We start from the raw sequence: 24,680 nt of genomic DNA, 5'->3' as shown, positions 1-24,680 counted from the left end.
ACACATTAAGACAGATTAAATTTGAAATCTCCTTTGTCTCTACATGATAGTAAATAAAGGCATTTGGTGTTTGGAAATGCAAATAAAACAAGGCATGTTCTATACTTTTTCTAAGAGAGGAAAAACTGTTCTCCTGGAGAAGCCATCTGCCCCTCGGCATCTTTGCTCACAAGGCTTGCTGCATTTGCAAATGGGCTTTTACAACATTCAATAGTTTGTGCCATGCCCCCCATATTGAACTGTGATTTAACCTACCTCCCCAACTCGCTTGTGAGGGCAGGTTCCAAATCTCAACATCACCCCAGGGCCCACTGCTCCTGGAATGGTCTCTTTAGTAAGTAAAATCTCTTGATTTTAGTAAGTAAAAGCCCCCTCTCCCTCTTTTTAATGAGCATCTTAATTTTGTCCAGTACTACTGCAGTCTGCAGAACCAGAATAATGGTTCCCAAAGTTGTCCACATCCTAAGCCCAGAAACCTGTGAAAGGGTTACCTGAGATGGCAAGAGGGAATTTGCAGGTGTCATCTTGAGATGGGGGAGATTATCCTGGGTTTCCGGTGGGCCCAAGGTAATCACAACTGCCCTGATTAGTGGGAGGCAGAAATATCAGAGAGAAGTTTGAAGATGCTATGCTGCTGGCTTCGAATGTGGAGAAAGGGAACATGAGCCAAGGAGCAGATGCAGGCCCTAGGAACTGGAAAAGGCAAGGGAAAGGGTTCTCCCCCAGAGCATCCAAAAGGAATCCCTGCTGAAATCTTGGTTGGAGCCTAGTGACACTGCCAACCTAAAGAAATATGCATTGTGCCACTGAGTTTGTGGTAATTTGTTACAGAAGCAGTGGGAAAATAATACAACTCCATTTTGGAAATAAATTAATCTAATGTAAGAATTCACTCGTTCTCTTCTCACAGAAGAAGCTGCTTTCCCTGAGTCTATCCATCATCTTTTCTTATTTCACAAGAAATGACACAGATTTCAGAACAAGATGGGAGATGTATTCACCCTCTTGCCTAGTCACTTTATTCTGGGGAGTTTTTTGCTCTTATTTATTTTTGATAGATATTCTTCCACTGGTAAAAATAGAGTGCCTACAAAGCAAGATGTGAGAAAAAGAGATGATATCCAGCCTAATTAGCTAAGTATCAGTATTAGTAAGGGCATGTGGAATGTCAAAACTGCAGCTGGTCAGAAATAGTACGCTTCTGTTCAAAAAAACCATGGAAAACGTGCACATCTCCTCCAAAGCCAAGGCAAATCCAACAGACTCTCTTGTTTTCCCTGAAGGAAGGGAGCAGGTCCACACTGCACATTCTGACTGAACATCTGAGAAACCAGAGGTTTCGTTATCACAGCAGGCAAGGGGTCTCATACTTTCTGAGTAAATATAAAGCACTGAATAAAGCAACAGACTACAGATAATGGAGGACCTTTTTTTTTAAGTTGAGAATTGTTAGCCTAAAGTGAGATCCCTACTAAAAAGTCCAGTAACTCTTGAAACACAAATATAATCCAGCATCTGTACCCACAGGTATGTGCATTTTGCAGCCGAACAATCTGTAGCATCCCTCAGACGCTCAAAGAAATGTATAATCCTAAAATAAGGGTTAAGAACAACTAGTGCTACAACATCATCATCTTTATTTAAGAAGTTTCTACACAGACAGTGTTCTGCACAGAAAACTGTGAAATGTTCTATTTCTATTCTATTCCACTCATGACTAAGCTGATGCCTCCAGCCAAATAATCACATGTCAGGATCTCATTAGATCTCACAGGTCAGGCTGGTGAGATGGGGGCTTGGTGAGGATTACTTAAGGAGTGCCAACAATGGCTCCAGAGTGGGACATCCGAGTCATCGCCAGGGCAGTTCTTCCTGGCGGTGCTGTTGGGCATATGATTCTGTTCTGGATATAGAGACTTTAATAAAAACGTTCAAGGTAAGTATCTATTTACATTTCTTTGAGAGTATAATTCTAGTGGCAAGGAAGCTTGCCCTATGAAAGATTATACATCGTTTGGGGAGCTTGACTACATTCACACTGAAAATCAAATGAATGGATGGTTATCAATTGATACGAGGAGAAATATATTTAAGTCTAGAAGCTATTAATTATATGGTATAGCTCATCTCTTCTACCTCTTTCCACTGAATATCTAAAACTAGATTGGAAAATAAACATAGATGTGGTTTCGTTCAAAAATATTTAAAAAAATAAGGCAAGAACACAAAACCACTTATACTAAAAGTAACAACTTTGTAAGTTCATCTCTCATAGCCAAATCAGTCTGGTATATCTATTAAGACAGGAGTTGGCAAATTATAGTCCACAGGCCAAACAGGGTCCATCATCTGTTTTTGTGCATCCTGTGAGCTAAAAATTGATTGGTTTTTATATTTTTTAATGGCTGCAAAAATCGAAAGAAGAGTATTTCATGACATGTGAAAATTATAGAGAATTCAAATTTCAGTGTCCTCAGTTTTACAGGAACATAGCCACCCTCATCTGCTCGCATACTGTTAATGACTGTTCTTGTGCTAAACCACAGAAGCAAGGAGTTGCGGCAGAGACCCCAAGGCCCATAAAGGCTGAAATAGTTCCTTGCTGTCCCTTTACAGGAAGAGATGCTGCCCTATGGGTTACAAGCTCCGGCTGTAGTTGGTGGCCTCGGACAAGTGGCTTAAGCTACGTGTGACTGTCTTTTCACCTGCATCTACGTTATAGGCTTGCTGTCTGGTTTAAGAGAATATGAAAATGTAAAAGCACATAAACAGCAACATGTAGGCACCACAACTGAGTCAGCCATCACCGGTATTATTGTTGCTGCTGTTTGCTGTTACTATAATTACACTAATGCACCTTTACCGGGGAGGGCATTCTACCTGCCGTAAACCAATCTGGAAATCATGGCTGACACTAATTTATAGTTTCACCTACTCTTAAAAAATATCTTTTCATTAATTGGTCATAATATTTTTGAAATTTGTCCCAGTCTCCTTCCCAAATGAAGACAGTCATCAATCATTGTGGCACTGTAATGGACGTTAATTAGAAGTTTAGCTCAAAGGACAGTCATTTTTAATGTTAGTATCTTGTTCTGTCCTCATATTTCAAAACCATTTTCAAAAATGCATCCCAGCTAAAGACAGTGGCAAGAGAGGTGATATATTCCAATTCTGCTCCCTTTTTGACAGATAATTAAACAAGGACTCATAGGGGTCAAGCAACTTTCTCGAAGCACAGGAAACCCTTAATTAAAATGAACATTCACTGACTTGTATTTGGACTTTTGCTTTGCACTAATCCACCTGCAGGTTTTTCAAACAAAAGCTTTGAACTTATTGGTCTGCCCAAAAATTCAAAACAGTCTGGTCACACAAGTAGACACCTTACCATGACAATTGGACATTTTTTGTCGTGATGCTTTTATTTCATTTAGAAATGCCACAAATACATCCAGTTAATGCATTAAATATGAAAAGACTTGCTGAAGACACTCAATTTATTAATGATTCAAGAGAATTTCCTAAAGCATCTATTTGGAATTCATTTATAATTCATTTCCCAGCTTAGCTGTGGTTCCCACAGGGCAAATATTTATCAAATATTTCTGTTTTAAGTCCTCCTTTTACATTTATTTGTAGAAGAATACACTCTTTTTTTCCTAAATAAAGGCTAACCATCCTAAAAGCATCCATCCGTCTATTGTAGTTTAACGTGCATTTCCTGATAAGGTGACAGTAATGGGCCTTCAAATATAACAGAGTATACTGTGCAACCAAACAAAAGAATAATTATTAAACATAAAAGATGGCTATAAACTGAACACGATACACACCGAGTATATCATAAATATTTATTAGAAAGTAACTATGGTAATTAATAAACACAGTAATCAACACAAGGGAAATAGCATCTTAAAAACCTGCCATGGCAAGAAAAACTTCATAGGCCATGAGCCACACATGAGCAAATTAATATTTTCAGTATGAAAATCAGAATATCTGACTTGACTAGTGCCAGTGGACTTAAAAGAGCAAGAGTGGAGAATATCTTGAGTCAGGCTGCCACTGCCCGGTCCTGCCAACACTGACAATTTATAGTCTCTAGTTCCTATGGCTTATCACAGCTAGAGGGTAATATCTGAAATGAGAGAGCACTAGCTTTGGAATTAGAAACATCTGAGTTTACAGCCAGTTCTTCCACTGCTGATTGTGAACTCTGGGTCAATACTTAAAGTCTCCATGCCAACTGTGAGGCAGAAATAACCCATACCTGTAAGAGCTTTCTGTAACCAGTCTTACTGTGGTGATCAAATATGGAATCACTATGTTGTACACCTGAACCCAATTCAGTGTCACATGTCAGTTAGTCCTCAATAAAAATAAAAGTTTTTAAAAAAGTTGTTGTGAAGATAAAGGTACAATACATAAGATACTTAGCTAAATGTCTCAAACAAGGTCCATATTCAATAACTGGGTCTTCTTACTCTACTGATAACACTTCTGTGACTTCTGAACCTGACACCATATCTACTGCTGTTATCACTTCTACTACTGCAACCGCTAAGAAGTCACTGCATCCTACTCCTTTTGGCCAATGTACTATTGGTGGCAACATGTCAACTGTAATAATTCACATTCTTTGTATCTGCACACATAAGGCCCACTAGGCTAGGTAGTATTTAAAATATAAAATAAAAACACCATAACAAGTGTTGGCGAAGATGTAGACAAACTAAAACCTTCATATTCCATTGGTGGGAATGTAAAATGGCACAACCACTATGGAAAACATTTTACGTTAAAAAAAGAGTTACCATATGATCCAGCAGTTCTACTCCTAGAGATATACCCAAGAGAAACAAAAACTTACATCCACTAAAAAACATACACAAATGTTCATAGCAGCATTACTCAAAAAACCAAAAAACGGAAACGACCCAAACATCTACAATGATGAATGGATACACAAAATGTGGTAGATCCATCTGTACAATGGAATACTATTTAGAAATAAAAAGTAATGAACTACTGATACATGCTACAAGATGGATGAACCTTCAAAACATTATGCTATGTGAAAGAAGCCAGGTACAAAAGATGACATATTTCTTACATGATTCCATTTATATGGCATGTTCAGAATAGGCAAATCCACAGAGACAGAAAATGGAATTAGTGATTGCCAGGGGCTGCGAGGAGATGTAGACCAAGGAGTCATTGCTAGGGCGTATGAGCTTTCTTTTGGGAGGAATGACAAGGTTCTAAACTTAGATAGTAGTGATGGGTGCACAGCTCTGGGAATATAGTCAAAACCAGTGAAGTTTATGGTGTGTGAGTTATATCTCAAAAAAGCTGCTTTAAAAATAGAATTAATCAAGCACATAAGGTCAACTACATATTTGAGGAGTGGCAGAAAGGAAAAAAGTTAGTCTTCTGGATCTACTGCGCTTTGCCAGGGAGTGCCAGTACCACCGCCCAAACCTCCAGGGAGGACAGGCAGTGTGGGCTCAGCACGAAGGACAAAGTAGGGTGGGTTAAGAGGGAACTCGGTCCCCACCCTAGACATCTGCTCTCCCATTATGAAGTGGGATATTTATGATAACGATTAAAACATAAGAATAGAAGGAGTAGGAAGACTATAAGCTCTAGAGTTGAAAACTCTATTTGAAAGCTGGGGTTTAAACCCAGTTCCCCTCGGGCACCCGGTGGCTCAGTTGGTTAAGCTTCTGACTCTCAACTTTGGCTAAAGTCATGATCTCACAGTTCGTGAGAGGGAGTGCCACAGGGCAGATTGGGATTCTCTCCCTCATTCTCTGCCCCTCCTCTGCTTGTGCTTTCTCTCTCTCTCCCTCTTGTGACCTTAGACCAATTACTTAACCTCCCTGGCCTTCAGTTTCCTCATCCATAAAATGAGTATAATAATAGCACCTTTGTTCCCACGGTTGCTATGAGGATGCACTAATGCATATAAGCCCTTACAAGAGTGTCGTCTGATAAAATTAAGTGCCGTCGTCGTCATTATCATCATCATTAGTATAGTTTTTTTGGTTGACCTGCTGACTCTACTCTCAGCAGTCAGACACAAACATGCAGCACAATACCATATGAGCATGAGCACTCCCAGGGTAGTACCCCTCGAACTCACCAGGGACTGTGGGCTTGTTCCTCCTCTACCTACCAATGACAATTCCTTTCATGAGGCCTCTTTGTTAGCACAGAAAATAAAGGCACCCAGGGAGAGCAGCACAGGGCATTTGCACTGGCTAATAACAGCAGTTACTACTGACGGTACTAGAGAGAGTCAGGCACATTTTTGGGTATTTTACATTTGTTACTTCACTGAATTATCACAACAAGCCTGCAAGGTAGGCATTATTAACCACATCACTTTACAGATAAGAAGAAGTTCAAATATACTGAGTAACCAAGCTAATAACACAGTTAAATAAGTCAGAGCTGACATTCAAACCCAGATCCATTTATCCTATGTCACTTTCGTACATTATGTTGAACTGGATTTCCAATGGAAGAGTGAGTAATCAGGACAGGAGTTAGGAAAGAGAAGAGTATTTTTTGTTTCACACAATTACTCAAATAACAGGATGCCAGAATATATGCAGTGCCATCTGTTCTTTCACTCATTCATTCACACGTTTATTAAGCACCTATTATGTGCCAGTGTCAGTGATAAAAACAAACTTGGAAAGTTAGATGTTAAAAGAGAAAATTACAAAAAACATTTTTTTTAATAAATAAAAGAGAAAATTACAGAAGAATATGGTCAGCATATTAATAAACAAATGGTGCTGGACAAACAGGAGATCAGGGAAGTGTCAACTGTGTTCTCTACTGCAGAGACAGTCCCATCCACTGCCTTCAATTTCCTTAAACAAGAATTCAGAGGAAAACACTTGAGACTCATTTTCAATGCCTTTTTCTCCCTGGGAACACTGATGAATGGAATTTTAAGCCACACTTCTGAATCTTTTCTATAATTTGTGTCTATTCAGAAAACTGCCAGCCCACAATCTTTCTCCCTGTACCTCATGGGACAGGACAAGGATATACCGAACTGCAGGACTGGGGGTGGATGCAGCATGGAGAGTCCACGGCAAAATGGAGGTTCCATCACAGGAATGGGCTATAAGAGGGCAGAGGCTGTTGGTGAGGTCAAAAGTAGTCTATAAGCCCTAAGACATTAATGTCCATTCCAGGACTGATAACATTCTGACAGATTGAATGGTATGTGGAAGCAATTCATTTCACATTTTATAAAGCACCATTTCACAGGGTAGAGAATGTCAGCAGCATAAACACATCTTAATTTAGTCCTAAAATCCTAACGGGATTTCCATTGCACTCACAACCACAGAGGTAACACTTAAGGTTCTAATCCTGTCAGAGAAACGAGGGATTTTTCAACTCTTTCCTTATAGTAAAAGACAAAGCAATTACCATGGAAGAGAAAGAATAAGGAGAAGATACATGAAATATTTCTTTGGAAGGACCAGCTAAATTCTCAGAGATTTAAAAGGATCAATGTTGAGATAGTAAATAAGAAGTACACTAAATTCAATTTAGGAACTAAAGTTTTTCAAATATTTCAAGGTAATGTGTTAGCCCAATATGATCACATAAATAAGCTGGCAAACACATTCAACTGGATACCACGATACATAGCTTATGAATCACAAGAAAGCAATCTGTCACTTAGAATTCTAAATAAGATTTTATGTACTATTGAGTTTTTCCTATAAATGCAATAATTGTATAATAAAAGTTAAAAGAGAATTCAGAGAAAAAAACCTGAGGTTCATTTTCAATAACAAAATATTCGTGAATTTATAAAGTAATTACGATATCCAAAAGTTATTCCCAGAGTCAGTGCTGTAAGAGTAAGCAATAAAGAGCCACAAATAATAATTTCAGCAATATGCTTAAAATTCAATTTAAAATAAAATATTAATAACAATATATGTAAGAGAAAATACCTATAATGTATTAGTTCTGAACAGCATTCAGCATAGTTGTTTCCATTTGTCAGAAGAATAAAACACTGCCAATTCTTGATAATCTATGGCCAAATACTCATCTCTAAATTTTACTAAAATATATGTACTGATTATTCTTTATGAGATAAATTATTCAGCATATAGCACATAAGATTTATTTTAAATTATAACTGTACATCACACATAAAAGCATCTTTCTTGATAGTGCCTATTTTCAAAGTAGTTGACTTGAATCTTTTTATTATTATGAAATAAACTGTGTTTGGGTGGAAAATAACTTTTGAACTGTCATATGTTATATAATTATTGAATACCACAACTTTCAGCTCTGTACAAAAAAATGAAAAGCTTCTAAGAAAATTTAGTTTTGATGATGTGTGCTTTTAAAAAGTAGATTTCACAATAAGAACAGTAGAGAAATCTGTTCATCAAATATTTATATCAAAATTTAACTTTTTGTTTTAGCTACAGTGACTAAAGTCCTTTTATTCATTTTTCTTTGCTCTAACAAAGAACAGTAGAAAACAAAGACTTAATTGTTCTTGTTGAGGTGTTTAATGACTATTTCAAAGAAATAGCTGATAATAGTGACAAAAGGCAGCTAAAAAAAGAAAGAAAGAAAGAGAGAGAAAGAACAAAAGAAAGACAGAGAGACAAAGAAAGACAGAAAGAACAAAAGAAAGAAAGAAAGAAAGAAAGAAAGAAAGAAAGAAAGAAAGAAAGAAAGAAAGAACGAACACAGAAAGTCTAAACAGCAAATCCCAACGTGAATATGTTAGAATCCCACTCAAAATCAGTTGTGTGTCTAATCTACAGATTCCGCGTCAGGTACCAGCCAGCTGGAAATCTCTGTATCCAGGAACTGGGACTAGGAACGAAATCAGTGGAAGCTTTCTCCTCCAATGGAGCCAAGAAATTGGAGCCACAACAGCAGGGCACTTCTGGCAAGTTCCTACCTTTAACCGCTGCTCATCCACATCGATGACTGTAGCCACGCGAATTAGCCTGGGGTTCCGTCTGTCCACCGCTTCAAGCCTCATGCTGGGCAGAAAACCGTGGGGTGGCCGCTGAAACATCAAGAGAGCCATAGTCAGCAAAATCCCACTGCTCAGATGCCACATCGCATGTGTTCTAAAGTGCAATTGATCTGACTTTGCATTTAGACCTTGAACACGACTGGAATTTAGTTTTAAGGACACGTAGCACTTCGTGCATATTATTTTATCCAGTTTCATAAAAACCTGTGAGAGGAGAAAGAATTTTTTGGTCATTTTCAAGATAGCTAAAAAGACAGATTAAATCATATATTCATTAACAATCACAAGATTCAAAATAGGTTCTAATTTATTAACAATTTATCTATTTGATTAATTTTTTCTGAAATTAACTTTATAAATCAAAAAACTGTTGACCACTCTCACTGTCCAGTTTTGTAGAGTATGACTCAGAAGACAAAATTATGTACTAAATAATTAGAAAAACATAAACATAATCCTTTATAAATCTAAATTTTAAAATAGATAAAAGCTGCATCACTCTTGACAGTTAAAACTATTTTAGAATCAAACCACAATGTAATTTAAAGCTATAACCTGTGCTTTGTTACTTATCTGTAACATAAGCATGTTAAAAACTGTTTTAATTTAAGCTTCCTCCAAAAATCCTAGGAACCAGGAGTCTATAACGAGGACACTTAGGAAATCCTAAAGAAAATGGGGTGGGAAAAAGCACACTGGGACTTACCAAATCATTGACACCAATGAAATTTAAATACAAAAAATCAAAGTCAAAAGACAACTCCAGCAGTGTTCATAGGTTGGTAAAAAGTCACTCTGAAAGCTATTACACATAAAATATTCAATTGACTTTATTGAAAATGAAACTGTACTGAATTTTGTAAGTCTAGAAATGGCAATAGGAAACCCTCATAATACATAATAAACAGTTAAATCTTTCTCCAATATCTGGTTTGCTTCTCTCCTGCTTTTGTGGAAGTATATTTTCTTCTAAAATGCATTATTATGTCTACTAAATGGAATATACTGACTACAAGTAGGTCTTTGATGCTTGAAAATCTTTCTGTTCTCCCCAAGGTCACTGTCCTGATAACAAAGGTAATAGTTTCATATTGCAGATGCCAAAGATACACAGCTTGAGATGAATCCATGATAACTCCATGTCAGAGCCTGGAAGTTGCCTTTTTAACGAAATCATAATTTTATTTTCTTGTAATTTTCTTCTTGGAAAAATAAAATGAGTTTTGACAGAAAGCAAAAGAGAAAGAGCTTAACTACCAGCAGCTGGTACTTTGCTTATCGAATTTTTTCAATTCCTGAAGTCCTTTCTAGCACTCCAGGACTTCTGGCTTTCTTAATTTGATTAAATTCATTTTCCAAATCCAGTCTATTATAATAGATTTATTTAAAAAAACGAAATAGCATTTTGTTTAAAATCCCTTTTGATCCCTAGAAAACTTTCTATAAATGAAATCATATGTAGAAGCTCGCTATATAAAATTCTGACTAAAGATGAATCAGGAAGCCTGGAGCACACAATTAAGTTGAAAGGGAACAATCTGAAAACCACTTTACAACATAAATATCTCTAACTGTACTATCAGTGCACTGTCTTTTCCCCAATAATTTATGCTTGGTTCAACCCTGGAATAAAGGTATAAGTACAAATTTGAACTTTAAAAACTGGTATTCTAAATGCTAAAAGCAATGTTTCCCTCAAAATGGATAAACCTGTAACACACACCCACTACATACAGTTCACCTATTTTATTATGGCATCGTTGGCATTCAAACAGTTCCCAAGACTGTGAAAGTTCAGAGTTCCCGCCATGTGGACTAAGAAGCAGAAATGAAGGACTCTGCCATTATTAGGGGTTGATGAGGGGCTTTCAACTGTACTAGGGTGGGCTACGGTGCTTTATAAGAAGGGAAACCATCATTACTTTTGTGTAGAGGAACAATAGTAAATGAGTCACCTCCTTTGTAGTTTTACCTGAAAACCAGGCAAAGTGGTTATGAAAATAACACTTGCATTTAAAAATAAAAAACTAGAATAATTTGAACTGCCAAATTAAGTTAACATGTACACCATTTCAAGTTGAGAGTGTATTAGAGAGTATACAACTCACCATTTTAAAAACTTTGGCAGGAACAGCATTAGTTTGAGTAGCTTCCAGATATTCTGTCCAGGAAAAATTTTCTGGATCAGGATAACCTGAAAAATACATATACATATCAAAAAATTACTCACTAATATTTTGATTCCCATGTACTATAAGACATTTGACCTTCTGTGAACTGCTCACTATTTAACAGCCCCTATGCTAAGAACCTCACATACATTACCTAAGTCTATTTTAACCTCTGAATGGGCTGTTTCATCCCCACTAAGGCAAGCAAGCACTCATATATAGGTTCATTCATTCACTCAACAAGGTTAAACAGGTTGGCCAAGGTCAAATGGTGGGTATTTGGCAGAGCCTGGTTACACCCAAAAGGCCTCTTTAGAAAGTTTGAAAAAACACTCACAATCCCTATCTGACCTCAGACCATAAACTGAAAATCTTTCCAATTTCTCCAATACTTCTGCATCTATTAGGGTTTTGTTCTCTTAATTACATCTCTGTAATTGCAATTTCCCAGGTTTGCCATTTATAATTGCAACTTATATATTGGTATAACATGGTACAAAGCACTGTATGTTTAAAAAAATTCTAACTGGGGGCACCTGGGTGGCTCAGCCGGTTGAGCATCCAACTCTTGATTTGGGCTCAGGTCATGATCCCAGAGTCAAGGGATCAAGCCCCACGTGGAACTCTGCACTGAGTGTAGAGATTGCTTGAGATTCTCTCCTCCTCTCCCTCTCCCCCTCCCCTACTTGTGCTCACTATCACGTCCCTTCCTCTGGTTCTCTCTCTCTCTCTCTCTCTCTCTCTCTCTCTATATATATATATATATATGTGTGTGTGTGTGTGTGTGTGTGTGTGTGTGTGTGTGTGTGTATGTGTGTGTATACATACATATATATATACATACACACACACACACATATATATATATACACACACACACACACACACATATATATACATAGATGTATATATTTCTAACTGGGTTTCTCATTTCTCTTTATATTTGTGTTATTTTATTCCTAATTACATTTGCTGAGGTCTATATTATTGTGTCATTTTCTTTTTCCTTTAAAGGAATAAGCACCTAGATTTATTCATCAGCTTTCTTGTTTTTTCTCTTTTCTAATTATTTCATTTGCTGCTTTTACTCTTATTACTTCTTTACTCATATTTCCCTTAGGTTTGTTTTTACTCATCAAATCGAACTATAAGGATAATTGATTTATTTTCATTTTTTTAAATAACAGAAGCATTTAAAACGATGAAATTACTACTGTTCCCCCTGAATACAGCTTTAGACATCTGGATAAACTTTTATGAAATATTTGTGTATCTCACTTTTATTTTTCAAAAACAATTATAATTACAATCTGTAAGTGTCCCCTTCATTTAGTCACTGGCCAAATAATTATTTAAGAGATATCTCAGATCATTAATTTTTATAGTTATTTAAAATATTCATAATAATATCTACTTTACCACATGGTAGTTTCAGAATGTCACATGATATCTAGGCTTTCTTTTTGGCATACTATAGGATCAACAGTTGAAATTTTTGTTTAAGTATATAATACACATACACACATGTTTTGAGGCATATTAGAATGCCTCAATTGAATGTAAGTAGCTATTATTATTAAAAAATCTGATTTATTTTTTTAAGCAAAAAACCTGAAGGAATAAGCTAAAATTTCTAAAATACTTTTTCATACAGTTTTCTAGTGTATCTGTGATAATTTTTTCTTCATATTTAAACTCTTTACTAAAATAAAGAATATTTTAAGAAAAATATGCCAATGAAGCAAACAGCCTGAAAAACTGTTCACAAAATTAGCATAGCTGTACCACCAGGACCCAGGACAGCCCCTCCCCATTCTACACCCTTCCAGTCACTGCCCCCTCTCCGCAAAGGGAAACTCTCATCCTAGTTTCTAACCTCTAAGATTAGCTCTGCCTGTTCCATTTTTTCCTTTGTATAAATGGAATCATACAGCATGTACTCATTTGCAGTGGTCAGCTTTTGCTCAGCACTCTGTCAGGTTCATGTAGACAGCTGCATGCAGAAAATCTGTTATCACTGCTTTGTAGCAGTCTATTGGGTGAGGATTTCACAATTTATTTATCCATTTTACTGATGATGGTCCTTTGGACAGTCTCGATTTCGGGGGCTATTATGGAAAGTGCTGCTACAGACATTCTAGTATATCCTTGTTGATCATCACAAATATACACTTCTTTTGGAATGCATCCAGGAGTAAAACTGCTGGATCATGGGGTAGTTTGCTTTATATTTTGATGTTACATTATTTATCACAGAAAAGCACATGTAATTTTCGCTACTGATTGTGCTTTTTATTTAACATTGAAAAAAAATTTCCCTTAGACACCTTGATTGCTTTTACATCAAATTCTTCTTTGTCACTAAAAATTAAATTGTATGCCATCTTGTATTTTCTGTTTGTTTTCTTAATAAAATTTTGCCCATCCTTTTTACTTTTAAATTATTTTGTCTCAGTTATATCTATTTTAAACATCTTCTAAATGGATTTTGAAATCCATTTGCATTTACTTTCATAACTCATTTGCTTTATCTAACTTCCGTACACATGTTTTAGGCTGGAGTTGTTTTTTTTTTAAACACTCTCTTAGGGTTTCCTTTGCTTTTTGTCCCTGTCTATATATGAGCTATGTTACATACCTTCTGTTTCAGGAATTATTTCTGCTGCTTTTGTAGCTCATATACTTTTTAATGTTTATTTTATTTTTGAGAGAGAGAGAGAGAGAGAGAGACAGAGCACGAGCAGGTGAGGGGCAGAGAGAGAGGGAGACACAGAATCTGAAGCCGACTCCAGGCTCCAAGCTGTCAGCACAAAGCCCAACGCGGGGCTCAAACCCATGAACCATGAGATCATGATCTGAGCTGAAGTCAGATGCTTAACCGACTGAGCCACCCAGGTGCCCCTGTAGCTCATATTTTTAACGACTGTCCAAACTCATTCCTTGTATTTTGGATTTCCACATTTCCGTGTGGGTTCTGATTATGCTCATATCGTGCCATGTCAGCACCGGGGTCCCCTCCTCCCTGGCTCCAGGTCTCTCACCAGGGGCCTAAGCAGCAGATTCTGGGGAATGGTGACTAAAGAAAGCAGTGCGTGGTGGGCTGAGGAATGAATGTGCAGAGGCTGAGGGAGGAAGCAATTAGTGCTGCTCCAGTCCCATAAAGAAATCTTGCATGCTGCTATGAAAGAAATCATCTTTTTTCATGATCAATAAGTGAGAATAAAAGACTGTGACTGTTTTTCAGTGTTTCTGAAGCAGTACTGCCTCTGTGACACTCTCCAGAAATGAGCTATGTATGTACTGTGTGTATATATATTCCCTGTTCAATGAGTCCAAGGAAGAAGAATGTCTCATTGCCTAGGGAGGCCTGCAAAAGCCACATACTCCCACTGTCTTCCTCCTAGCCCCACCCTGAGTCCTCCTACCTTTGGGGGGTATGGCAGGGGGCAGAATCAGGGCAACAGAGGAAGGGGCAAGAGCCAGGTCCACTGACACAGCTGTGTGGCAATATGACAGAAGCTTTTCAGAAGCTGAAATTATTTCTTGTTTCAAGAAACATATGAGACCACCCCATGGAACAATAGCCTTCAGCATCTTCACTTGTCTCAAAGAAAGCAATATATAACTAGTTTCAGTTTATTAGTAACCACTCTTCGGAGTACTCCATTTACACTAAGTCGTTCATTCCTCACATATGCTGCTCATTTTATAGGTGAGGCTCAGGGAACTTGAGCAGCTTTCCCAGTGCTATACACGTAGAAGTGGAAGAAATGGGTTTGGAACAATTATGTCTGACTCCATTACCCACGTATTCAACCACTGCTTCCCCCTAGTATTATAACCCAGAGCTCCATGATCCAAGGTGGTCCAAGGCCTCAGGACTGGGAGTATGAGCTCCCCCTGGAGGCCAAGGTGTCGTATGGCAAGGGTGGGAACATTGCTAGATTGGAGGCAGGCTGTTGGTATAAATGTATTTATTCACGTCCCACCTCATTCCACTCTATTGAGAGATTAAACCATCAGAGATGGGCAAACGCTGAGGCAAGATGAGGTTCAAGTTGTGGCTGTGGGCACAGGTGGCTGAACCAAACAAAGGAAACGTGTCAGCTATTGGGATCAAGCATAGCAAGGCTCCTGCCAGGCAGCCCCTGGATCTCCCCATGGTACTGGCACTTTCCTGGAGAAGAGGAAGACCCAGGTGACAAATATCTTTAATTAACGTCAGCAAATAACTAGAAGGCACACAGATGACAGCCAGAGAGGACAGAGGGAGGAAGTGCAATGGAGGGGAAGAGCTTGCACCCTCATGGGAGAGGAGCCTCTCCAAAGGCTGAGAACTGTCCTAGGAGAAACAGTGGGACTATCTGGGATACGACAAAATGTGCTATCCCAAGAGGGTGACAGAGAAAGATCTGTGTGAAAAAGCCACTTAGATGAAGGTCAATTCCAGTGCTTTGAGTTGAAAAAACTGAGAGTCAAGAAAAAAGGGATACAAATATGGGACGGTGCAAAAACAGAGAAACTTAACGTGAAACCAAGTTAAATGCAAGTGAAAATATACTGAAATATATCATTCCAAGGACTACTTATACCATTCCGGAACAGCAATTCCTTACAGTGATCTACAGGCCCCTACCCACCAGGGACCCATTACCACTCCAACCTCATCTCCCTTCACTCTGCTCCTGCTCCAACTAGGACACAGCTGACTTCTTCTCCCTCAAGGTCTCAAACTTGCTGTTCCTTTACAGAGAAGTTTTCCCCATGTACCTTCCACACTCCCTACCTCACCTCCTTTAAGTTGTTGCTCAAATGTCCTTCCCTGAACTCCCTAAGTATACAGAACCCTCTCACCAAATACATGTGCCCCTCCTAACCTCATGACCTGCCTTACTTTTCTCCATAGCACTTACCACCAATTATCTTATTAAATTAATATTTATATATTTGTTGTTTCTCTTGCTCTATAAGATCATAACTGCCTAACGACAGGAATTTGTTCACTTTAGTCCCATTTTCTCTGGGACTTTCTCCAGAACACAGCCTAGTATGTAGTGATCAGTAGTTATCCCTTATTAAGTATTTGGCAAATATCTGCTGAATGAAATGTATTTAAGTTTGCATTTGATATTGTGGTGGCCAAGAATGCCAGATATGTGAGCCAAAATTGTACTGGTCTAGCCTCAATATAATGAATGGAACACTGATATAAAGTTGTTTGCCTGTTGGTGTTGGCAGTATTCAGAGGTATCATTAGAACGAGCTGATGCTCCTGTACTAATTCTGGCTAAGGTTCCAAATAGCACTATAGACTGCACAGTACCAAGGGAAGGCCATCTGACTTGTGGCCTCTGTATAAGGTGAATGTAATCCTCAACTGTTTGTTCCATGTAAGAAAGGCCTACTTATGTGGCATATTAGTTACAGACTCTTCTTTTTTTTTATAATTTTTTTTAACGTTTATTTATTTTTGAGACAGAGAGAGACAGAGAGAGACAGGCATGAACGGGGGAGGGGCAGAGAGAGAGGGAGACACAGAATCGGAAACAGGCTCCAGGCTCTGAGCCATCAGCCCAGAGCCCGACGCGGGGCTCGAACTCATGGACCGCGAGATCATGACCTGAGCCGAAGTCGGACGCTCAACCGACTGAGCCACCCAGGCGCCCCAAGTTACAGACTCTTCTTATAACAACGTCCTCCATTAATTTACCACCTGGAACAATAGCCTAAATAGAAACATAATTTTGCCACTGGGACAGTCTAAAGAAGGGTAGTTAATAAATAGTATAAGCCCTTGAAGTCCTGGAATTCTGGTCTGATTAGCGTGTCCCATGCAACCTAGAGAAGCATGACAACCATAATTACATCAGTGGCCAGTCCAGGAACCAAAACTCATAGGCGTCCCAGGACAAACAGTTTTTAGGTAATGGACAATAGTCCAGCTTAATAATGATGTGCTAAGAGGCTTACTGAGAAGGTTCAATCAGAACACAGAGAATATTGATCATAAACACGCGTGCTAGATGGACTTACCAGGGCACTTCATCTAACTCTTTGTTGTACTGATAAGGAAAGTGAGACCTGGCATTTTAAGTGACTCATCTAAGGCAAGACAACTAATAGCCAAGCCAAAGCTAGAACCCTGGTCTCCCGATCTGCAATTACAGAAAACAAAACTTGTGAAAAGTTGCTTTGAGGCTTGGTGAGTACTCTGTATGCTGCCAGGCACTAAGGCCGAGAAGAAGCATCGATAGAAGAATGAGGGCCATGCAACTAGTACTGCTGAAGCCCTGACTGACTGGCTTTGCCATCATTTCAAGAGAGTGGATTTTCTAAGAATGCCCCCCAGGCGTTACCTATTTACTTCTCTGTTTCAAGAAGCTCTGACAAGGCAGAGCAGTAACTCATCCAGGCCTCTGGATGGTAGAGACTGCAGGCAGTCCCCAATGACTGTGTGCTGCCACTCCACTCACGAGGTTCTGCACACATCGAGGGGCTCTTTATGAAAACGATCTTAACATCAAGGAATCACTAAATATCCCATGTTAGACAGCACTACACTATTTAGTACAAGACAAAAGAAATGCAAGACATGAGAACAATCAGTTATCTCAATCATTGTTGAGCCTAATTCAGGTTCACTCGATTTTGTTTTCAAAAAATATGTTGAAACTAACCTCACAGTTATGGTACTTTCGATGCCAGAAGTCTTGGACTCATATTCAGCTCATCACAATCAGGGGTAAAATATCCTTTCTGACCAAAGAATACAGTTATGCTCCCTAATATTTTTAAGAGTATGTCAGATTTGTTCCTTAATCACCAGACCATAAAGCATACACAGAACTTTCAATCTACACAATGAACTAGAAGTACTCAAGTACTTATCGAGGAGCTCATTTCATGATTGATTGTTTTGCTGAAAGTATGGCTGAGATGAAGTGTATTAGGAATAGACTAAGGAAACAGAGTCTCTGTTCTAACTAGTGAAATCACTTTCAGAAAACAGCCAATCTGTGCTACACTGGATGAGCTCCCAGCGGAACTGTCTCCAAAAGGACCATGGCTCCCACGGTACCTAATCCAACCCAGTGTTTGGTAAATGGCAGGCACTCAAGATGGGGTAATTGCCTCTATTTCTCTCTGTCCCTCTGTCTCCCCCTCTCTCTCTGTCTCTGTCTGTCTGTCTCTCTCAATAGCTAACATTATGGAGAACATACTGGTTGTTTTGCTTCTATTTTTCTCTCAATTTCACTAACTACACAATACTCCACTGAGTAATATTCTATGACTAATAATCCTTACATGTTATGCCTATATTGGTCTTTGCTACATCTTTAGCTCCTAGCTGGGCCTCATGCTTAGCAGGTACTTAATATCTATTCAATTAATTAATTAATAATTTACATTTTTCTCTGAACTCTTCTTACCTTCCTTATGTCAACAGAATCTATATTTGGAAAATACCAAAATGCCATTTAAATATAGTAATTCTGTGTGTAACTAAAAAAAGTCAATAGTTCATGTTGCAATTAAATACAAGATTTATTTATGCTATAAATTTTGCTAATGTAATTTTAGCTTGCCAAAGAAATTATGATGTTAAGTAGTTATTTGGTATCAAAATATAATTTGCTAAAATATTTCTATGTGCTCCTCAGACATTTAGAATATTTGCTAAGTATATCCAGCAAACTGATAATTCTAGAGAGTCTACAGAAATCAATTGCTGTTATAAACCACACTTCATCACCTCTCAAAATATGAATTATTATAGCTTTATTTCTGGAAATAATCTTGCATTTAACATACATTCACAACCAGTCTGAATACTAGACTCCCAATTTAAAAATGCAGAAATGAGCATATACATTTAGCTCTGTTCCTTCTAAATGCCACCAAAATATCAATAAAGGCATTTTTAAATGAATACTTATCAACAGAGAAAATTCTGAATTAATTTTGATACAACACATTATGGAATACTATGTAGCCTTTATAAAGAATCAGAACTATACCAAATTAATTGAAAGAGATTTGCCATGAAACAGCTGAGCAAGATAAAAAGATAATGGACAAATATGTATATAATATAATTCCATTTATTTGCACAAGCAATTATTTGAAAAGGATATGGGTTCACAAATATATGGATGTATGAGTGTGTATGTGTGCATGTATTTGCAATCATATTGGAATTAGTAAAACATATATAGCATAGGATGGCTAATAGTTCAATCATTTTCATTCTCCTCTTGAGAAAATACATTTCCTGGACTCCCATGCTGTTAAATGTAGCTATGTAACTGCGTTCTGGCCCATGCATTTGGGTAGAAATGATGTAATAAGCCACTTCCAAGTTTGGCCCCTAAAACCATCTCATGTGCAAACAAACACCAGTTCTTTTCCCATTTTCAGGCTTTCCTGAAAGAGTCCGAAAGACCTGGAGGAGCCCCAGTTCCGGAATAACTGCATGGGGCAGAACTAACCATAACTGTACTGTGAGAAGAACAAGAAATCAATTCTTAATGTGTTAAGGTACTAAAATGTTGGAGTCATTTGTTATGCTAGTTAGCTCATAGTAATTAATATGGAGGGATTAGCACCACTTGCTACTTCCTTGAGAGGGGTAACTAACCTGAGTAGAAAAAGAAATACAATGCTTTTAAAAAAACAGGATAAATTGGGGCATCTGGGCGGCTCAGTCAGTTGAGCATCCAACTTCAGCTCAGGTCATGATCTCACAGTTCGTGAGTTCGAGCCCCAAATCGGGCTCACTGCTGTCAGCACAGTAGCCGCTTCAGATCCTCCATACCCCTTTCTCTCTGCCCTTCTCCCACTCGTGCTGTCTTTCTCAAAAGTAAAAAAACAATTTTAAAAAACAGGATAAATAAAATGTAGTTTATAAAAAAAATTAAAAATAAAAATAGTACCAGTACAAGGATATAAAACCACAATGAGAACAAGTGAAAAACAAAAAAAAAGCCAAAAGCAGATGAGAAATGGAAACAAAACCCCTGGAAGCGTGAAAAGGAAATAAATGAGTGAAAATTGGCTTCACATACTGAGAAAGCTAAAACAAATCTGTTAAAGAAGCAGGTTAATTTATGTTATAGGACCCTGGAAAGCTTCAGTAGCTGTAGGCATCAGATCCTTCTGAAGGCAGAGTGTGGTGCTAACAACAGATGACTGTTTTGAAGTCCTAATAGAAACAGTTAGACACACCAGGTCACCTACCTGACCCCACACAACTAGGCAACTATCCCTACCACATTAAGGCTAAAGGCTGGAGGGTTTAGTCTCTGGACAGGTTGAAACAGAGAAGGAACAGACTTTGGGATCTTATGCAGTGATGCAGCCCACTCATAGAAGAATGGCCATTTGCAGTACCTGAATCTCAAACTGCGGGCAGCCCTTTGCCTCAGCTCTCAACAACTCCTACAACCCTGCCATAACACACACCCCAGTCAGAAGGAGGAAGAGGAGCCTTTCCTATGGGAACCAACCCAAAAGTCCTCGTTGTGACATTCTGAGGTACCCAATATCCAACTAAAACACCCTGGTTAACATCTCAGCACCCCACAGGGATGTTTACAATTTCACAAGCTCCATCAGGGCACCCAGAGATTTTATTCTGCTTCTCAGGACCTTATTCTTAAAGATGAAAGGAAACTGAGATTCACTAGAGATTTGAAGAACCCAATACCTGGATACAAAAACAAAAACAATTAACGTAAAAACGTAAATTTGAGAAAAGAGACAATATAGGGAACAGAAGATTTAAACCAACAAGTTTAAAAAATAAATGAACCTTGGGGTGCCTGGGTAGCTCAGTCAGTTAAGTGTCAAACTCTTGATTTCAGCTCAGGTCGTGATTTCATGGTTTGTGAGATCAAGCCCCACATCAAGCTCTGCACTGACAATGTAGAACCTGCTTGGGATTCCCTCTCTCCCTCTGTCTCTGCCTCTCCCTCTCTCCCTCCCTCCCTCTCTCTCTCTCTCTCTCTCTCTCTCTCTCTCAAAAGTAATTAATTAATTAAAACTAAATGAACCCTTAATTCATATCCTTAGAGAGCTAAAAGAAGACTCATAAAATATTGTTATTGGAAAATAAAGGAGAATTCCATTTCAATGTAGAATGTAGAAAGCCAAAAAGACTGTTACCCACTCCCTAACAATGAGAAACAGTCAGATAATCTGAAAAATCATAGACTTCCGGGAGTCCATCAAAGAGCTGAAGTTCCAAGGAAACAAAGTAATGGAAATATAAGGGGGCACAAGTTCCTCTAGAGACAGCTGAGAAATTCAAAATATTTAACCTGTGGCAGAGAACTAGAGGAAAAGGTAATCACACCCAAGTAAGTAAAAAGAAATCAGCGAACATTTTAATAAATTCTTAAAAGTCAAGTGGGAGCTAGCATGGCAGTCTGGAATAGCTGACCCCAGACATAAGAGGAGTGTCCCCATACTCATTCACAAGGTGGTTTTAATGAGTCTTACCAAGTGCTCAGAGGAAAGACTAGGAGTGAGACAGAAGACTAGCAAGAGCTCCCTTTCAGAGCACTGAAGATAAAAACTTAAGGGGTAACCAGAAGGATGATAAAAATCACATTCAGGAGAACATAGGTAAAGAATCAGAGTAGACTTACAAACAAAAACTATACCAGCCAAAAGACAAGGAAGTGACATATTTAATGAAATGCAGGGGGAAAGATCCATCGACTCACAATTCTATACCCAGCAAAAATATATTTAAAATATTAAGGCAAAATAAAGACTTTTTCAGTCAAACAACAGCTGAGATGATGCATTTCCAACAAACCTGTGCTAGAAGAAATTTTAAAGGAAGTTCTTTAGCAAGAAGGAACATGACAGAAATGAAATAAATGCCACAGCCAATACCACAGAAACACACAGGATCATAAAAAACTACTATGACCAGTTATGCACCAACAAGTTGGGCAAATTAGAAGACATGAATAAATTCCTAAAAACCTACAACCTATCAAAACCAAATCATGAAGAAATAGAAAATCTGAACAGACCAGTTACTAGTAAGGAGATTGAATCAGTAATCAAAAACCTGTGATGGCTTCACTGGTGAAAAGCACCAAACACTTAAAGAATTAATACCAGTCTTTCTCAAGCCCTCCCAAAAGATAGAAGAGGAAGGAACACTTCCAAAATCCCTTATGAGGCCAGCATTACCCTGAAACCAAAACCAGACAAGGATGCTGTAAGAAAAAATAATACATGCCAATATCTCTGACAAACTTAGATGCAAAAATCCTGAACAAAATATTAGCAAACTGAATTCCACAATATATTAAAAGAAATCATACATGGTGATGAAATGGGATTTATTCTAGGGATCAATTAATGTGATACATCACATTAACAAAACAAAGGATTAAAATCATACCATCATCTCAATAGATGCAGAAAAAGCATTTGACAAAATTCAACATCCATTTATCCATTCAACATCCACATCATTCATTTATGATAAAAACTGTCAACGGTGTGGGTATAGAGGGACATACCTCAACACAATAAAAGCCATATATGACAATCCCACAGCCAACATCACACACAGTGAAAAGCTGAAAACTTTTCCTCTAAGATCATGAACAAGGCAAGGATGACCACTATTGTCACTTTTATTCAACATAATGGAAGTCCTAGTCAAAACAATTAGGCAAGAGTAAGAAATAAAAGGTCTCCAAACTGGAAAGGAAAAAAGCAAACCTGTAACCATTTGCATATAACATGATATTTTATATATAGATAATCCTAAGACTCTACCATAAAAAGAAACTTGTTAGAATAAATCAACAAATTTGGTAAAGTTGCAGGATACAAAATTAATACACAAAAATCTGTTGTATTTCTATACACTAATAATGAACTACTAGAAATAGAAATTAAGAAAACAATTCCATTTACAATTGCTTTAAAAAGAATAAAATACATTAAGAATAAGTTTAACTAAAGAGGTAAAAGGCCTGTACTCTGAAAACTAGAAGACTTTCATGAAAGAAATTAAAGAAGACACAAATAAATGGAAAGCTATTCTGTGCTCATGGACTGGAAGAATTAATACTGTTAAAATGTCCATATTACCCAAATCAATCTACAAATTTAATGCAATCCCTAAAAATTAGAATGGCATTTTTCACAGAAATAGAACAAACAGTCCTAAAATTTGTTTGGACCCACAAAACACTCTGAATGAAGGAATCTTGGGAAAAAGAACAAAGATGGCAGCATCATACTTCCTGATTTCAAATTACATTACAAAAGTATTGTAATTAAAACAGTAAGGCATTGGCATTAAAACATAGGGATGTGATTACCTGGGTGGCTCAGTTGGTGGAGCTTCAGACTTTGGCTCAGGTTATCATCTTACAGTTCATGAGTGCAAGCCCCACACCAGGCTTGCTGCTGTCAGCGCAGAGCCTGCTTGAGATCCTCTGTCCCCCTCTCTCTCTGCCCCTCCCCAGCTCATGCTTTCTCTCTCTCAAAAATAAATAAACACTTAATTTTTTTAATAAGAACTAAATAAAACACAGGGACCAATGGAGCAGAACAGAGAGGCAGAAATAAATCCATGCATATATGGTAAATTAATTTACAACAAAGTAGGCAAGAGTACACAATGAGGAAAGGACAGTCTCCGCAATAAATGTTGAGAAAATCACATAGCCACATGCAGAATAAAGCTGGACCACTATTTTCCAACATACACAAACACTAACTCAAAATTAATTACAGACTTGAACAAAAGACCTGAAACATAAAAGTCCTAAAAGAAGAGGTAGGCAGTAATCTCCTTGATCTTGGTCCTCACAATGAATTTTTGGATTTGACACAAAAGCAAAAATAAACAAGTGGAACTGGATCAAGCTAAAAAGCTTTTGCACAGCAAAGGAAGCCATCAACAGTATGAGAAAACAACCTACTAAGTGAGAGAAACTATTTGCAAGTCATGTATCTGATGAGGTGTTAATACCCAAAATATATAGAAAACTCATATAAGAAAAACAAACAATCCAATTAAAAAATAACAGAGGACCTGAACAGACATTTTTGCAAAGAAAGACATACAAATGGCCCACAAATACATGAAAAAAATGCTCAACATCACTAATCATCAGGAAAACGCAAATCACAACCACAAGAAGACACCACCTGACACCTGTGAGAATGGCTATTATCAAAAGGACAAAAAATAACAAGTGTTAAGGAGGATGTGGAGAAAAGGGAATCCTTGTGCACTATTGGTAGGAATGTAAATTGGTGAAGCCACAATGAAAAACAGTATGGCATTTCCTCAAAAAATGAAAACTAGAATTACCATATGAGCCAGAAATTCCACTTCTAGGTATTCATCTGAAAGAAACAAAAACACTAACTTTAAATGAGAAACAAAAATCCTCACTGTAGCATTATTTACA

At 37.8% G+C, this 24,680-nt stretch overlaps 1 protein-coding gene across 2 annotated transcripts in view; it reads right to left on the bottom strand.

Annotated features, from left to right (window-relative positions):
- Positions 1 to 24,680, bottom strand: part of L3MBTL4 (L3MBTL histone methyl-lysine binding protein 4) — a 450,084-nt gene that overhangs the window by 227,925 nt on the left and 197,479 nt on the right. For both annotated transcript variants that reach the window (XM_043558331.1, XM_043558332.1), the window contains 2 exons: positions 11,161 to 11,246; positions 8,972 to 9,082 (listed from right to left, as the gene is read on the bottom strand). In XM_043558331.1, the coding sequence (XP_043414266.1) occupies positions 8,972 to 9,082; positions 11,161 to 11,246 (197 nt within the window). The remainder of the gene's footprint in view (positions 1 to 8,971; positions 9,083 to 11,160; positions 11,247 to 24,680) is intronic.

This window comes from Prionailurus bengalensis, chromosome D3 (assembly GCF_016509475.1).
Source record: "Prionailurus bengalensis isolate Pbe53 chromosome D3, Fcat_Pben_1.1_paternal_pri, whole genome shotgun sequence".
Taxonomy (NCBI): domain Eukaryota; kingdom Metazoa; phylum Chordata; class Mammalia; order Carnivora; family Felidae; genus Prionailurus; species Prionailurus bengalensis.
The sequence above is the reverse complement of the archived record's forward strand: the minus strand, read 5'-3'. Positions and strand labels throughout refer to the sequence as shown.